Source organism: Electrophorus electricus, chromosome 17 (genome assembly GCF_013358815.1).
Source record: "Electrophorus electricus isolate fEleEle1 chromosome 17, fEleEle1.pri, whole genome shotgun sequence".
NCBI classification, from domain to species: domain Eukaryota; kingdom Metazoa; phylum Chordata; class Actinopteri; order Gymnotiformes; family Gymnotidae; genus Electrophorus; species Electrophorus electricus.
Genome location: NC_049551.1, coordinates 16,054,083 through 16,071,288, shown reverse-complemented (window position 1 = coordinate 16,071,288; position 17,206 = coordinate 16,054,083). Strand labels below are relative to the sequence as shown.

The 17,206-nt window shown below is 43.0% G+C and overlaps 2 protein-coding genes across 6 annotated transcripts; both read left to right on the top strand.

Moving 5' to 3' along the window:
- The first annotated feature begins 576 nt into the window (after window positions 1–576).
- git2b (G protein-coupled receptor kinase interacting ArfGAP 2b) lies at window positions 577–10,528 on the top strand. Of its 5 annotated transcripts, none has more exons than XM_027003486.2 (21): window positions 577–809; window positions 1,859–1,992; window positions 2,336–2,448; window positions 2,603–2,708; window positions 2,924–3,010; window positions 3,095–3,225; window positions 3,318–3,412; window positions 3,655–3,700; window positions 3,802–3,807; window positions 3,920–3,968; window positions 4,138–4,210; window positions 4,419–4,516; window positions 4,642–4,753; window positions 4,878–5,020; window positions 5,249–5,401; window positions 6,142–6,354; window positions 6,552–6,641; window positions 7,113–7,183; window positions 7,437–7,628; window positions 8,742–8,805; window positions 9,204–10,528. In XM_027003486.2, the coding sequence occupies exons 1-21, from the start codon at window positions 758–760 to the stop codon at window positions 9,408–9,410; spliced, it is 2,235 nt and encodes a 744-aa protein (XP_026859287.2). In that variant the 5' UTR covers window positions 577–757; the 3' UTR covers window positions 9,411–10,528. The 5 variants fall into 5 exon arrangements, with proteins under 5 accessions (XP_026859287.2, XP_026859286.2, XP_026859288.2 ...); XM_027003485.2 differs by having other exon boundaries at window positions 3,917–3,968; XM_027003487.2 differs by lacking the exon at window positions 3,802–3,807 and having other exon boundaries at window positions 3,917–3,968.
- Window positions 10,529–10,619: 91 nt separating this feature from the next.
- Window positions 10,620–14,761, top strand: gltpb (glycolipid transfer protein b). The gene is made up of 5 exons (XM_027003490.2): window positions 10,620–11,030; window positions 11,756–11,814; window positions 11,929–12,062; window positions 12,374–12,524; window positions 13,411–14,761. Exons 1-5 carry the CDS (start codon window positions 10,928–10,930, stop codon window positions 13,591–13,593), a joined length of 630 nt encoding a protein of 209 aa, XP_026859291.1. The 5' UTR covers window positions 10,620–10,927; the 3' UTR covers window positions 13,594–14,761.
- The last annotated feature ends 2,445 nt before the right edge of the window (window positions 14,762–17,206 follow it).

The following is a 17,206-nucleotide window of genomic DNA, read 5'->3' as shown; positions in this document are numbered from 1 at the left end:
TCATTCTAATGCTTAACTGAAGTTCCATCTTAATAAAAAAGACTAAATAAAAATGTTATACCATTTGATCCTGTTCAATATAATTTACATATAATAACCATCCACAGTGCTGAACCAGCATAAGTATTTTTCTAACTACTACGTTGTACGCAACTAACAGTATTGGTTTTGTTGACAGAACTACAAAATACACCATTCAACAGGCAGCAATCTCGTTCTCATTAATTCAGTGATTTTTCTAAAAAGCATAACACGCATAATTTTTCATCAGACTAAAGGAGTCTAGGGGAAGAAATGATGGAGAACATACGGCTTATGTCCACAGCTGTTAGCTAAACAAAGTCTCTGAATCTAATCTCTAATGACACAAACGTCCCCATCTCGTCTGTATAAAAGCGTTTAATGTGCGAAGCCTCTATACATCAACAATGCGTTTATTTAAATGAGATAAAATCACTTCATTGAACTGATGAATTAATTTAACAAAATTAGTTTTACCGAATTCAGTAAATAAGTTTTCTCGGATACTTGGCCGCTCGGTGCCTCCGCCCGTCTGCGTATCACTGGTCGCCTCCCCATTCAGGAAGTGGAAAAAATAAGCTCAACTGAAGTGTAGAGAACAAGGGCGAAATTATTCCCAGTTACCTTCTTTTCCGTTCTGTAATATAGTTTTCTGGTAATTGTTTTTCTTTGTTACAAGTATTTCATCCCATGAATGTGAAAAACGAGAACATTTCAAGGACTCTGGAAGTAAACTATGTCAATGAGGCCTCGCAATAGGGAAATCTGTGCTGACTGCAGCGCCCCTGGTAAGACGACATTTCACTGGGATGTCCGTTAGCTGGTCAGCCAGCAGCATCAAAAATTGTTTTACATTGGTGTAAGACGGTGCCCAATGACGCTTTTTCTGACAAACATGGGCTGTTTTATTTGACCGAAGAGGATTTTAATATAGTTTGATGAATCCATTTTTTTGTTGTTGTTGATTAGCTAGCCCGCTAGCCGTCTGGCTAAAGCTAAGTTCGTCCAGGTTAGCTATCCTAGCTTATCTTAGCTAAAGCAGAAAGATTAGTTACCTCGACGAAGAAAGATGAACACTTTCAGTCATTTCAAAAAATGTTTGAAAGCTTTTAAGGGGCATAAATAATGGTTAATGTTTTGCCTGGCAAACGTGTTTCTAGCTAACGGACATGTAAATTGCATATGTAAAACGGTATTCATGTTTGGGCACAGCTAAAGCTGTGGTTAGCTATGCAAAACAATTCATAACAGTGCGGGTCATGCTAGTTGTTAGGCTACAGAAGGGCATCGTGTGGAAAAAGTTAGTTTTTGTTTATTTGCAATTTTAAAAATGTGTTTTGCCCTAGTGCACAGAGTGATATTTCTTCCTAGCAAAGTAGCTAGCTAATTATATGAATTATGGTAGTTAGCTAGCTGTGTGAACACAAGTCTACCAGGCAATTGTGGGTCTGTGGCCGGTCAGATAAATCCCAGTAAAATCGGTGTTAACGAATATCTGATTTGTTGGCATTGTAACGTTGATTGCCAGCCTTTTTAAATATTCAGAGAACTGTGTGTTTGTAAATAAATCTTCAACACAAACATATATTTCACATATAGCCTATATATTCAACAGGCTTAAACACTCATCCCAGCAAAGTCTTGCTTCGGTAGAATAAAGACTTATTGTTTGTTCGTTTGATTTATGATTGTGTTTCTTTTGAGAGTTAGCTCCCCAGATGTGCCTTAAATCTAGTTCTAGACTAAAAAGGAATGCCACCGCCGAAAGTCCCTTTTAGATTAGAGTTAGGATTCATAGGAAGCAAGTCCTGTTACACCAACTGACATTTTCCTGCAGAGCCTCGATGGGCCTCAATCAACAGGGGAGTTCTTATCTGTGACGAATGCTGTAGCATCCACAGAGGCCTGGGCCGCCACAGCTCCCAGGTCCGCCACCTGACCCACACGGCATGGCCCCCGTCCCAGCTGCAGGTGAGAAATGCGGCTCTGCGCCGGACGTTTGTTTCAAACTTGGCCCGGCGCGTCGCTTTCCGTGCCATTGGAGCTGAGAGGAAATGGGATGAGTCACACTTCCACAAACAGAAATAGCAGCGCAACAGACTCCTTTTGCCTTTAGTCATGTTAATGTTTCATGTTTGTTTAAGAAATTTACATTTAACGTTTATCTTTTAGAGAACTGTCGACACTGCTTGCTTAGATACAGGAAGACGTTATATGTATGTTGACTAAATCAATCAAATGAAACTGATTGTTGATAGATTTTTCTAAACTGCCTGTAGGATTTCATGTTCATGTAATATCCTTTTATCTCCAGACGGTTCAGATGTTGTACAGCAATGGGGCAAATTCCATCTGGGAGCACTGTCTACTAGACCCCTCCTCCATCATGAGTGGAAAACGCAAAGCCAACCCACAGGACAGAGTGCAGTAAGTGACAACTCCTCCCAAACACATACTATTTACAACATAGTTATGGCTATGATCGCATCTGTAGCAATGTTAATGGAACCTTTCCCTCAGTATAAGCATGTTTAATGTGCTTTAATTCTGCCTGTCGATGAACCAATGCCTCTTTATTTAGTCCCAATAAGACAGAGTTCATAAAGGCCAAATACCAGATGTTGGCCTTTGTGCATCGAATGCCATGTCGAGAAGATGATAGTGTGACAGCAAAGGACCTGAGCAAGGTAAGCTACAGAAATGCAGTTCACTGGAAGTGAGTAGATAATTTCTCTGTAAACTTTTTTGCAATGCTGCATGTTTTAAATGTGTTTCTTTTAAAATTATTTTTTATATATGACATTTAACGTAAACCATCTTAACTCATTTCCTTAGATTGTGTCACAATGTAACTTCCTGATTCAGACCAAAATCTAAGCTAAGGTGATCTGGCTGTTTTCAGCAACTCCACTCCAGCGTTCGAACTGGTAACCTGGAGACCTGTCTAAGGCTGTTGTCTTTGGGAGCACAGGCCAACTTTTTCCATCCAGTAAGTTCCAGAAATGTTGGGCACCTCACCGTTCATAACGAGAAGGTTATCGTCTAACATGATGCCGCCTGTTTTGCTCTGCAGGAGAAAGGGAACACTCCGTTACATGTGGCTGCCAAAGCAGGTCAGCTGCTGCAGGCGGAGCTCCTCACCGTGTACGGAGCTGACCCAGGTGCTCCAGACAGCAGCGGGAACACGCCCATTGATTACGCTAGGTAAACTCACCCCAGCTAAGCCAGATAAAGAGGCGATTGTAATGGAGAAGTTGAGGTACAAACAAACAAAGTGTGGATGTGTGTCTCCTCAGACAAGCAGGGCACCAGGAGCTTGCTGACAGACTGGTGGAAATCCAGTTTGAATTGACGGACAGACTAGCATTTTATCTGTGCGGAAGAAGGCCAGGTAACATGACGTGCAGGCTGAGGGTTGTAGAGATCCTGGTTGTATCAGGCGGTCTGATCACCTGGCATCTTGTGAACTTTGTTGTTTGTTTCTGGTATTTACACACACACAAAAGTGAAATATTTTGACATCTGTTCAAAATCTGTTGTCTTTCATTGACTTATGTTACAAATTGAAATTGGGGGTAAAAAAAGAATGATAGTTTGTGTGCAGCTTTATAATTTACAAATTGTTTGTTTCAGATCATAAAAATGGACAACACTTTATAATTCCCCAGATAGCAGACAGGTATGGTTTAAAGATGTTATGTCATTTTCATTAGGAAAATAAACATTTGTATGATGTAATTTTGGGATGATTTTTCTTCATGCTCACTTTTAATGGATAAGGAATATGTAAGTATGAAAATGATGGAACATCTGTCCTATGGGTATAAGTTTTCCCTGTTTACATGTTTTCATACTGTGTGTGTGTGTGTGTGTGTGTGTGTGTGTTTTGATACAGCAGTCTGGATTTGTCAGAGCTGGCTAAAGCTGCTAAGAAAAAACTCCAGTCAGTAAGTTGACATTTATTGTTTGTCTATAGAGTGTGAGTAGTAATATATTACCTCAAAACTTCACAAACTTCCTAAATGTGTTACTGATTGATCATGCTGGATCGTATTATTCTGAAATTCTGGTGTTTTGTGGTTTATGTCTAACACCAGCAAACGCTTATTATTACAGCTCAGCAATCATCAGTTTGAAGAGTTGGCTATGGATGTGTATGACGAAGTGGACAGGAGAGAAACTGATGCAGGTCTGTTCAAACTGAATCCATCCATTCACTGTTGACTTGTGGTTCTCAGTTCCTGCATTGAACCTGAAAGAAGGCATTAAAATACATTCATGTTTTGGTAATATATGAAAAAAATTGTGGCACGTGTAATTTCATTAGTCAGGTACTTTGGTTAATCCTGTGAAACTTGATGCCTGATGATGATTTTGTCGCCACCTTGTGGTTGCAGTGTGGCTGGCTACACAGAACCACAGCACTTTGGTGACCGAAACCACTGTGGTGCCCTTCCTCCCCGTCAACCCTGAGTACTCGTCCACCAGGAACCAGGTGAGCCAGCAGGTCGTCCCTCACATGCTCCCCTGCCCCTCCGCAGGTTCGGTCTCCCTTCACACTAACCTGTCTCTCAGCCCTAAACCTGTCTCTCAGCCCTCCTCTCTTTTTGGGTGTCACAGGGCAGGCAGAAGCTGGCGAGGTTCAACGCTCACGAGTTTGCCACACTTGTGATCGACATTTTAACTGATGCCAGGCGGCGTCAACAAGGCAGCTCCCCAGATCACGCCAAAGGTGAGAGAGTGCCTTCAAGCTTCACACACAAGTAGCGCTTCTGTATTCCTCACTTAATTTGTAAACCCCTAGCATGGTGTGCTTTTGTTTTTGTCTTGCACACCTTATTGATCTTTTGTCCCAGATAACGTGGAACTGATTCTGAAAGATATCGGCAGTCGCCATGGGAGCGAGAACCAAGAAGCAGACCAGCCCGACTATGACAGTGTGGCGTCTGATGAGGACACTGAGCGAGAGCCTGCCTCTGGGAAGGATGAGCGGACCAAGGTGCTTTTGCCAGTTGGCTGCGCACAGAATTGTTCCCCAATTAGCCACCAGGTTTCTCTTCAGGGATGTGACAGGTTGTTTGATTCCAGAACCTCCTTCAGACCATCTGCACTGTTTGCTTCCAAACAAGCATTTCCCCAGGCTCTGATGGCTGTTTGTTGTGTCAACATCTGAGGTCATGTGCCCCTTGTCTCCATTTCTTTCTCTCTCTCTCTCTCACCCTTCCAGAGCACTGAGTCGTCTGACCTGTCCGACGGACCCATCACGGTGCAGGAGTTCATGGAGGTCAAAAACGCCTTGAATGAATCGGAGGCAAAAATCCAACAGCTCCTCAAGGTCAACTGCCACCTTAGCGAAGAGCTGAGGGTCATGCAGACCAAGGTGACGACCCGCCCCGTCTCCTCCACCACATTCCACCCTGCTCTTGCTCGCAGCGGTTATCTGATCTGCATAGTTGAGCAGCTTCCAGATCTTGTTTCCACAGGCACTCATGTTGCACCAGTAAGGAACCCGTTTTTGATGGGCTATCAGATTGTGTCTCTCTACCACAATGCCTGGTTGTTGAGTGTTTACCTTGTGCATAGAACCATGTTTTAGATTTAGATAAGGCAAAGCAGGTCATTACATTTCTTTATCAAACAGTTAAACCTTTTTTTTTTTTAAGTAAACTTGATGCAAAATCTGATAGCCAATGAGTTGTGTCCATTGTTCTTGTGGTAAACCAGGCCATGGATAAACCTTGCATACCCTCCCTACTCTGGGTGGCTGATCAAGCAAAAGTATATCTCCATACTCGCTGAAATTTTCACTACATGAAACATGTTAATTTATGCTAATTTTGTAAAGGTTTCCTAACCAGTTGGATCAGACTCCATGCAAAATAGTAGACACATTTAAACAAGACCATTAAAACTCAGTAGAATTATTCATTTTTTAAAATTCAAGCCAGCAAAATCATACTGTAGCTGTATATGCCTAGAAAAGCTTGTGACAATTTAGTGCAATAGCAGTAGCATATCTTGATGGGTGATCTTTCCCCAGAGTGCTTTTGGCTACAGGCCCATCTCACTGTGTTGAAAGTGAAAACTGTTTGTGTGCGTGTGTGTGCGCTGTGTCCCCAGCTGAATTCCCTGCAGACCGAGAACAGCACCCTGCGATGGCAGGGAGCCAACACCCCGGCCCAGCCTCAGGAGCCCCAGCGCCGAGCCCTGGCCCGTGGGGGCAGGGCCATGTCCATGTACGAGACGGGCTCGGGCCTGAAGCACTACCCCCCGAGAGCAGACTCCACCCATCACGGCCCTGGTGGCCTCATGCTCCAGCCCCTCCCCCCAAACGTAAGTGTCGCCCGACAGAGGGCAAGACGTGCGTGATTCAGTTTGGATCGTGCCCGGCTCAGGGTGCATTTTCAGTCTGTAATCAGTACTGGTCACTGTGTGATCCTGCATTTGAAGTGTGCTTTATCATCTGCCATTGTCATTACGCCTCCCCTCGCGCCTTGGTAAAAAGACAACTGGATTTGAACCCTTTCTAGATTGGGAAAGGTCCATCCGTGGCCGCCTCCTGTTCCCTCCCCGCCTTCCCCTCCTCCTCGTCCTGGGCGTGGGATGAGCGGGTCCAAAGGGTGAAGTACTCCCTCACTGAGCGGGCCGTCCTCCCTGGGGAGGGCTCCTCCACTGCCTGGCTTTCCCTCGCCCCACCCACTGCCACACCCCCTCAGCATATCTGCATGCACCACCACTTCGGTTCATGACGGTCATGCCGGGCTTTGTGACAGACTGTTCGTTTGTAGTGGGCTACTAATCTCACGGAAACCGCAGCGAAGCACGCCGGCTAAAAAGCCGTGCTCGCCGCTCCGTTTGGCGTATGCGGCCACCACTGGCCGATTGCGCTTCTTACCACTGTTGACTCCCCTCTTGCAGCGATGTTTTCCGAGGCGGCGTCGCCACTGTGTGTTTGTTTTTGCATGAGGCATGCCTGTGCTGCAGCCTGGGTCGTCGTTACCGTGCGCGCGTCCATTCCGAGCAAGCTCTGTCTGAGGAGGCGTGGTGTTTATGGGCCGGGCTCTGACCAGTCTTTCTCTGACTCACCACAGAGCTCCAGGGTGGAGGGGCAGGGAAGCGACTACGACAACACACCCAACCACGTGGAGCTGGAAGACTCTGGGTACGGCTCCTTCAGTTCCGCCTGAAAGTCTAGAGATGCAGACATCTGTTCCTGCTGATAATTTAGTTCAAACTCAAATACAACACAGTTAAGCATGTTTCTCATGAGATGTGTTAAGTCAGGCTTGATAATAAGCACTGCAGGGCACTATTTCTAAAGAAACAGGGTTGGGCTCTCCTGGCCTTGAGCTATTATTTTTGGTTAGTGAAACTTGTGGTATTGACATCGCATTCTTGCACACCGCATGTACCAGCCCGCGCCCTGTGAGCATTCCCAGGGCAGGAGGCCGCCTTGGGGAAGGGGCTATCCCTGAGCTGGGGGATCTGGACGAGTGTGAATCTGACCCAACGCTGCCCTCCACGGAGGACGTCATCAGCAAGACAGAGCAGATCACCAAGAACATCCAAGAGCTGCTGCGGGCCGCGCAGGAGAACAAGCATGACAGGTGACACACAGCACACACACACACACACACACACACACACACACACACACACACACACACACACCCACAGAGCACCCACTTGCAGCCATACTTGCTTACATCCTGTGCCTTGATATCTAAAGTTCATTTCAGGCTGCAGTAGTGTCAGTAGGGTGGTGGTGGTTATTATTATGTTAGAGGAACTGAAATCAATCTGCTAAATGGTAACCAGCAATCTCTCCATTATCAGTCCTGCTGTCAGTCTACTTTCAATTCTTCCCTGTTGGTTCCCATTGTGTGTGTCTTTGCGTGCGTATACGCTTGTCACATTGCCACTCTGTAGGCGTCTCTGGTGCCCAGTACACTGCCCCCTGCTTATCTCTCAGGCACACTGACTGCTTTATCTAGAGGCTCTGAGTGGTGGGAGCGCCTTGGACATCTTCGAACAGCACACTCTCGTGATTATAATGATCAGCAATTTGTACGCGGGAGTGCAGACAGACATGCATGCCTTGACAAAATCTCCATATTTTATTCATGAATACTTGGTGGATAGAAAGGTTAATGGGACCATTTGTCTGGTCTGTCTTTTTCAGCCAAATGAGTCAATTGTCTTTAATATTTATCTTTATCATTTTTCACAACTTGGCCTGCACTACATTGTTACTGATCAACAGGTAATTGCCGAGTACATAGCTGTGTTGTATTTTAGTGTCGTCAATATCACTCACATAAGGGATATACCCCGCATGTGAAACACACACTTTACTTACTGGTTCTATCTCTGGTTGTGTGCGCTGTATCACACTATCGCAAGGTGTCCTTGTGCAGTTTGTTTTATAATTAACACTCATATTCATCTCTACTCTTTGTTAGATGGACTTAATTCCTTTTGATAGTTCTGTGTAAGTGGACTTGAATTTCTTTACTGCTCTGTATTTTCTACGACTTGATGTCAGAGAAGTAGATAAACAAACACAGTCACATTACACTAAAAGACTGATTCAGTTTTACTTAGATTTTTGAAGCAAAGCTTCTCGTGCGAGAATGTTTTGCTGCAACATCTGCCGGACTCTCTCAGACATCCCTGCTGACAGAGACCTGACCCTTGTTGTTTCTTGTCTATCGTGGTAGCTTCATTCCATGCTCAGAAAGAATTTATCAAGCTGTGACTGAAATGGCCGCCCTCTTCCCCAAGGTAAGGTTTGTTTGTTTGTTTGTTTGTTTGCTCTTATTAGGAAAGCTGAATCAGTTTTGATGACTAATATATTTTTATGAACAGTGGAATAGTTTGATTCTAGTCCAAGGGGGTATTTCATAGAGCATCTTTTCTCAGCAAACTGGATATTTAATCCCAAAGTATGGACTGACCAATAAACATGTCTGTTACTTTCCCCTCCTATCAAACGGTCTTGACTTTCGGCTTAATTTATCTTGCTATTTGGAGAAAACCTGCTTTGAAGTAACCTAATGTTCTGGGAATACAAGGCAAATTCTGAGGTCCCCCTCACTGTCAGCACCGCGTTGAGTTTATAGGAACAGTTGCCCCCGCTCGGTGTAATAAACGTCACACCCGCGTCTTTTCTCCCTCCCCAGAGGCCGAGCTCAGAGACGGTGCGTGACTCTCTGCGTCTGCTGACGTCCAGCGCCAGCCGGCTCCAGGGCGAGTGCCACCGGGCCATGCCGCCCGACTCTTGCCCTGCCGACACCCAGCTGGTCACCCAGCAGCTCATCCAGTGCGCCTACGACATCGCCAAGGCTGCCAAGCAACTAGTCACCGTGACTACCAAAGAGAGTGACTGATCTGCCACAGGGCTTGCCTGTTAATACTGTCTTCACTTCAGAATGGAAATCTTTACTCCTTCATTACAGTTTTTTTTTATGGCATCAGTATTATGAAAAAGTATTTTGTCTTTTTTATTATTTAAAAAAAATGCAGTCGGTTTTTGTTAACCAAGATTTAAATTATAACCTTTGATGTGTAACCTGATATAAATGTTGACACATAATGGTGTATTAACATTTCTTTCTGCATAAAGGCCATACATTTTTGGTGTTCTACCAACATATAGCTCGGTTGGTACTGCCAATTTCTGGTAACCTGTCAAGGTGCATTGGATCAACTGTTATATGACGGTGCAGTATTTTGTAGATAAAACAACCACAGTGTGTTCAGTCAGTACCTAGGCCTCTGGACATTTCTGCATGAAACATCACTTTAACCATCTTCCTGTACCACTTAATATATGTACAGTACAAAAAGTGTGTAGCGTCTTTACATGTATGCTTTATTCTATAAGCTATTACCTCAGTCATTTATATATAAATATTTTATTCTCAACTCCTCTAACCTCTTAATACCATGTTCCAGAGACCCTATAACACTGTTTTGTTTTGTTTTTTTTGTTGTCGTTTTTTGTTTTGGACATGTATTTGGGTTTAATACAAATACGATGTGTATTTCTTTTTTAACAACTTTTTTTAAATTCGTTTTGTTGGTAAATGCTAAGAGCTGACAGGAACATCTCTTCTCGTTGCTTTTCTCTGCGTTTGTATGTAACTGCAGTCGTGAATGGAGGTCCAGGCGGAGGATGTGTCCAGTCGCATTGCCTCTAGTGTCCAGCAGCAATTGCGCTTGTGACTTTTTGTATGTGGCGCTCTTCGTTTGTCCTCGTATATAATCCAGTACGTTGTATAATGTATAAATGCTGCTAGCTGTCTACTACATATGCAACTAAAAAGATGGTGTTGGCTGAAATCCCATCCCTGTACTGTCACAATTGGGGAGCTGATCGAGGCGCAGCGATGAACCGCTTGCACCTCGTAGCTAAAATAATGAGAAGCGCGTCGGTTTGGCTTCTGTGAAAATCTTGTCAGTGAACACAATAAACCACGATTTATTACACGCGTGTTGTGCACAAGTAAAGACACGTGTGGTATTCTTGTATTTCAAATGCTGCCTGGAAGACTGCTGCAGTTAGTACATTCGCGTCTTTATGTAGCCTAGGGGATTGTGTTTTTATGTTGTTTGTTTTTGCACAGAACATGGCAAGACCTTTTTTCCAATTTATAGACTAATGCTGTTTTAATGTTGATTTAACAGTGTAAACTTCTGCTTATTCTTCAGTCAGCATGCATGTTACTTTGCATAAAGAAGGAACGTGCAGTCACACGTCGCCTGTCCCATTGGCTCACGGCACTGTCACCTGCTGCTTGGGGTACAGCCCAATTCCACTACCAATGAGTACGGGTTTCGGTTTGATTGTGTCGCGACTGACAGGAGAGGTTTTGGCTCCTACATTTCATTTAACTCTTTTAGAATGGCGCTGTTGTTGGATAATCAGTTTTCCCCGCTTCCCAATACAAGCGAAGTTGCTACAAAACCTTTTTTGGATTCGGTATGTCATCTTCCGCCTTTCTTTGGTGAGTACCGTTAGCCTCTGAAACAGAAACTGCTTGGCCATACCAACGCTAATTGCTGAAGTGCACTGTTAAGAGCTGAGCAGTATTACTACAATGTTGACTATTATGACTAACGTTTATTTCGTCAAGACGTTTCATTTTAATACAATTGTGCGACTTTCCGTGCAGGTAGGCTTTTCTGAGCCCCTCCCCACGCCCTCAAATGAAACTTGAACTGGAGAATATTTAAGCAGCTAGACCTAAGGTTGACAGTGATCACACGAATCCCATGAGAGTGCTGGCCTAATAAGAAGGTTATTAAATATTCATCAGACAGCATGGGCATACTGTCTTGACGCCTAGGTCAAGGGACTCAGCAAAGTTTGATAAAAGTGGTTTAACTGGCCAAAGATAGTTGCTTATTTGTGATAAAGACCTCTTGGTGGTTCATGCAGATTTGAAGAGCTCCACCTAACTCAATCCTCAATCCACATTGTTTCTGTACCATCAACCAAGCACATGGAGGTACCTTTGAGTCTAAGGACTAGTAGTATGTATCTGGCAAGCATCTATGGGAACTCTTGAACTTCGTAGTAGGCTGTAACTAGTATTAAATTACAAGAAAGGATCTCAAGAAAGGACTTTATTATATTATAAGCAATTGATCTATTGATACCTGTAATCAACATGCATCGTCCAGTGGGATTTTTTTAAGTCCCTTGTTACTTCCTTATCCTTTTGGCAAGATTGTCTAGGTTCCAAGGTTTTTGCTCCTATCAAAGCTGACATAAGTGGAAACATCACAGTAAGTCTGAAGCACACATGCAACTGTGCTTTCTCTTCTTACTTAACACATGTAAAGACATTCAGACAAATTTTAGTCTCTCTCTGCTTTTTTTTTTTTTTTTTCTTCTTCGAGAAAATCAAAGCTGTTTATGACTCAGACCCAGCAAAGTATGAGACCCTACAAAAGATTCTGGAAGCTGAGAGAAGTGTCTATGGGTCGAATTGGCCTAAAGCTGGAGCCACGTTGGCTCTCATGTGGTTAAAGAGGTGAGGAAAAAGAGATCAGTCAGACCAGTTAAAAACAGCTGCACTGTTAGCATGTTTTGTGACTGATATTACTAAACACCATATTTGTTTTTATACAAGTTGATTAAGTTTATCCTTGCATGCAGTTTGTCTCTGACTCCTTGTTTGGATGTAAACAGAATGACACTGAACAAAAAAAAAAAGATTAATTAATTCACATGAAGCTTGATGGTTCATAGCGGTTTCATCAGTGTGTTATTTACAACACCAGTATGCAAAGTGTGTTTGTTTTCAAAACTTAGACATGACTAATTGCTAACTGCCTTTGTCAGAGGCTTACGCTTTGTGCAGATCATGCTACAGAGTCTGGCTGATGGGGACAGGGACGAGAACAACCCTAACCTCATCCGCGTCAACATTACCAAAGCCTATGACGGAGCGCTCAGGAGGTACCACGGCTGGATAGTCCAGAAAGTCTTCAAGGTAAGTGCAGGAAAGGTAAGGAGAGATCAATTGTGGGTGTGCTCTCCAATGCAAAAGACATTACTAAATAAACTACATTCAATTTTATTAAATATACATACAATAAGGTTTGGCAATAACAAATACTGGCACAATGCTAAGGTAATTCCCATGATACAATGATGTACAATAGTATTGGGAGAGGCCACTTCTCATTCTCTACAGCTGGTGAGAAAAAGCTTTTTATTTTTTTTCTTAGTTTGATAAGAATGCACTTAAAAGGAGTACACAAATGTATATTTAGATTGGCTGCATAAAGCAGTGCACATTTAAATTCATGGCATATGTCTCTGAGATGATTATCATCCTCATTCTCGTAACTGCATACCTTCCTTAGTTTCAATGTAGTTTCTAAATAATGTGTTTTAAAATTTGTCATCAAAATGATATGCCTGGAGTTTGAGGTTAATAAGAGAAAGTAAATATTAAGAATTTTAAATGTCATATATAAATGCAATGCTGAGATTGTTGCTGCATGGAAAAAATAACATTGCAGTATCTTATTCATATCTTTTGTACATGGTAAATCGTGTTACCTAAATCCAGTGCACAGTAACTATGCAAAGATGTATTAAAATGATTTGAAATTTAGATTCCTCTCTCTTTCTAGGAAACGGGCAAAACTACCTTAGTTAGCAGAGCAATGTATTGGTCAATCCTGCATGACACAATCACAAATTTGTCCTAACAAAACACCACAACCTGTAACATGCTTCCAAGTTATCCACTGTTAATGGTGGTCTGATCAGCCTTCCTGATCTCACCACCAGGACGTTGATATAAGAAGTATCAAAACTCGTCGGCCCATAAAATCTGAGTGTCCTCTTGCATCTCACCCCTCCGATAGGCTGCTCTTCTCGCTGCACCATACAGATCAGACTTCCTGAAGGCCTTATCCAAAGGTCAGGCAGTCACAGAGGAAGAATGCCTAGCAAAGGTGCGGCAGTTCTTGGTGAATTTCAGCGTCACTGTGGATGCCATCTATGAGATGTACACGACGATGAACGCTGAGCTGGACTACACAGTGTGAACTTCTGTGTTGTGTGCGGTGTTGGGTTGAGCTCAGCTGCGCTTTTCTCAGGTCAGATGGCATTCTTCTAGAGTAATCCATGCCCCTCCACGTCATGCTTCATTAGGGCTTTTCACAAACCTGAAGAACCTGGTCCTTCTCACTCATCACCTTTTGTAAGGACTTGGATGCCTGTGGCCACCCATGTTAGGGGAGTTCCTATGGGAGCAAGACTTTACCAGCGGCTGCATCATGTTACTTAGCCAGGAGAACTTCTTACTTTCCCTACAAGAGCTTTTGATTTGTTTGATTTGCTTTCTTTTTTTTTTACATTGGCTCTTGGAATCGGTATATTACAATACAATAGAAATGCAATGGAAAAAAACTACCATCCAGCAGAGTTTAGTCTAGTACCTACTGTAACGCAACAGGCTGTCTTCATTCTCTGTAAATCAGTGTGTTGGACTAGCGCTAGGACTGAAATTTCCAGCAGTTCTCCTTGGGTTGGTCAGCCCATACAAATATGTCGCTATTTTACAAGAAAGACCCCATAGCCCCTTAAAGAGGTCATTGCTTTACATTTAGCTCACACTGTTGCAAGCAGGATTTCTCATGGGAATGCATGAAGAAGTGCCTCACCACAGTCAATGACTTCTTACTGTGTCTGTAGAAATATCATTGAACAATTGAGACCAGCTCTTGCTGGTACCTTTTCATACAATGGTACTTGCAGGCTGAGTCAGTGTTGGTGACTAGCTGACCAATATTAGTCACTTGCAAACAAACACTCAGGGTGAACAGCCTGAAATACTGGATATATTATGCAACAGTGGAAGTAATGAGAACTATTATGTAGAACTAATGTAGATGTTTGTGTTTTGAATATCTAACTGATAAATACTCTTACAGTTATAAGGTTTATATGGTGGAGCATTTTCAATTTGGTGTTCCCAGAACAATTTTCACAGAACGCCTTTTTAAAATCTGTTTGTATTTACTTAAATTAAGAATCCCAACCTTATTATTCACTCAAACATGGTGAAATCTCATCATGAAATGTACATTTTATTTGTGTGTGTGTGTGTGTGTGTGTGTGTGTTTTTCTGGCAACTATTTCTGACAAGTTCTTTGTTGCCATATTGATGTACTGAGAGTGAGATACTGGCATTAAAATGAGGGCATCTGCAATAGGTGGAATTACCCTTCATGTGGCATTCATTTTTCTGTATTATTGATGTAAAATTCATGTCAATACCGTCATTCTCTATATTGGTACAGTATTAACGTTGATCATGAAAATTGTGAATTCAGTTGTCTTGCTGTCCAGCCTCTAGAGGGCGACAAAACGCTATAGTTCCTTTAAATGAACCCTAGAAGTTATTTGTGGCGATGGATTGCTTGCAAGTGAAGTACGTTGTGTTACAATATGGACTAGACCGATCTTTTTACTATATTAATTGAATATATTCAAACTTAATTTTGTCACTCAATGAAACCACAAACCAAGTTCTAAAATATTCGACATGGATTAGGCTTTTCTCAAACGTGTATTATGAATTTCAGTGAATGACACGAACCTGCTAAGAGAGAAGCGTGCAAACACACGAGATTAATCGCGAGTTGCATTAGCAGACAGCGGGGCGGAGGCTTTGTTCCTGCGCAGCTCCTGAGCCGCAAGGTCGCGCCGGCGAGCTCAGGCTAAAACGCAGCCCGCACTACCCCAGCAACGCGCCAGTGGGTGCCCAAGGCGCCTGCTGGCGGAGGACAATGTGTATCTTGTGGCACCTCCCAGAGGAGGCTAATCCTCTCTCTGAATTGGACCGGACCTGGTAATCCCTTCGCTTTATCTGCACAGCTGCTTCTAAAGGAAGCGCGGCATGCGAGGCCATGCGTAGCACGCCTCATGGAGACGGCGCATTCCTGCTTCTCCAACTGGCCTTGGCAGCGAAGCTAGATCGACAGCAGGCCTCACTTAACTCTGAAGAGCACTACTTTCTTTGTCCACAGTTTTTAAGACAGGCGAGAAGCTGTTCAACCCACCCATTCCGTTCCACGAGCTTTAAAATCAACTATCAACGCGTGCGGAATAGTGTTTACCTTCATGTTAATCCATGTTTAACAGGACTGTGCCATTTACCAGTAAATGGCAGTAGTTCTCAATGTACGAAACTACGGCAATTTCCTAAAAAGGAATTGTTAAACGAACTCTCATTCATTATTTTTTAATTTATTAATTTATCTTGGGTAACTTGTTCTATTTGGGTTAAGAGGTACGGTTAAGGGTTAGGGACCACAACCTTTTAAAAACAAGTAAACATCCGGCGACTGCTTACTTCCTAAATATTAATTATCTGTCATTTGTAGTTTCTTTGAATGCTTTTAATGTTCACTCTCCACTGTCCTTTTTAATAATGAAACAGAGGTTTCCCATTTTCCTGGTTAATATTTCTCTTTGAAGAGATTACTTGTTTTCATCTTTAACTTTGTATTTTGGGGGTCATAATCCCTGTAAGAGCGCTTTTGTAGAGTTTTGGTTAAAGCATGTTGTAAACTACTAAAGCCTGAAAATGTAGCGTGTTGACCGCAGAACGTAAACATTTAAAACATCTCAAGTCTTTAAAACAAACCCTGGTTCGAAACATGTCACAGGCTGCAGAATGATGAGCGCGTTTATCCCTGTTCCGTTTTGATTGCTTTTCATTACTGCTAGAGAAAGTCTGAAACTGGCTTTGGATTGGGAAATGGCAAAAACCCTAAAGCTACATCTGCATATCCAAGAAATCTCAAGATAAGAAGCCCGCCGCATTGTGCATGGCCGTCTATTCCACAATATTTTCGTAATGCGCTTTATTAAAAGTAATATATTCCAAGACATTTAACCTGAGAGGAGTGCACGTTTTTCATGCACAAATGCAACACTACAGGGGGAGAAAGGAAGCCTTATGGATTCCCATTTCCATATATATGACTTTCTCAGGACTGCGCTGGTTCTACCTCGTGCTACGCCAGCACTCAATAGTGTGAAGAAGTTGAAAAAAGAAACATGCACACCCACAATAATGAAATCTGTACAATATATACATGCCTAGTGCATTTTATACAGTCTCTTATTTTATATATATATATATATATATATATATATATGCGCGCATTGGGAGCTTGTTTTGAAATCAATATAAATTAGATTTATTCTTGTCTATTTTTAGCACATTTGTTTCAATGGGACTCTTGGAGAAACCGAGCTATAAACCTTAAACCCAGACGCAAGTGTGTAGTGTCAGGGACGTCGTGTAGTAAGGCATGCATGCGGTGTGGGCAGCTCAAGTGTCCTGCTGCTCCTGGCACTATTCAGCCCAACACCCTGTTGCTGGAACTAATGGCAACCTCACAGTCTGGTTTCCGTCAGCAGCTCTCCCTCTCTCTCCCTCTGTTCGCTCCCGGTGCCCTTGAAGAGCTGATAAAAGAGGCTGAGGAGATGTGTGCGAGCTCAGGTCACACTGAAAGCTGATTAGCCCCTGTCCCCAGGGTGGATAAAGCCAGCGCAACCTCAATGCCCTGCCCTCAGAGGGTATCACTGTTCCGCCTCCCCTCAGTCAGCAGGCCCCAGCCACCACTCGGATGACAAGTCTGGGAG

What these genes read in the sequence shown, in the direction of transcription:
- git2b (XM_027003485.2), top strand. Translation starts at nt 758, where the DNA reads ATGTCAATGAGGCCTCGCAATAGGGAAATCTGTGCTGACTGCAGCGCC. An exon ending in ACGCCCATTGATTACGCTAG is followed by an intron (nt 3,226 to 3,317) that starts GTAAACTCACCC and finishes GTGTCTCCTCAG; the next exon opens with ACAAGCAGGGCACCAGGAGC. An exon ending in TGAGGGTCATGCAGACCAAG is followed by an intron (nt 5,402 to 6,141) that starts GTGACGACCCGC and finishes CTGTGTCCCCAG; the next exon opens with CTGAATTCCCTGCAGACCGA.
- gltpb (XM_027003490.2), top strand. Translation starts at nt 10,928, where the DNA reads ATGGCGCTGTTGTTGGATAATCAGTTTTCCCCGCTTCCCAATACAAGC. An exon ending in TCATCTTCCGCCTTTCTTTG is followed by an intron (nt 11,031 to 11,755) that starts GTGAGTACCGTT and finishes CCTTTTGGCAAG; the next exon opens with ATTGTCTAGGTTCCAAGGTT. An exon ending in GCTCTCATGTGGTTAAAGAG is followed by an intron (nt 12,063 to 12,373) that starts GTGAGGAAAAAG and finishes TGCCTTTGTCAG; the next exon opens with AGGCTTACGCTTTGTGCAGA.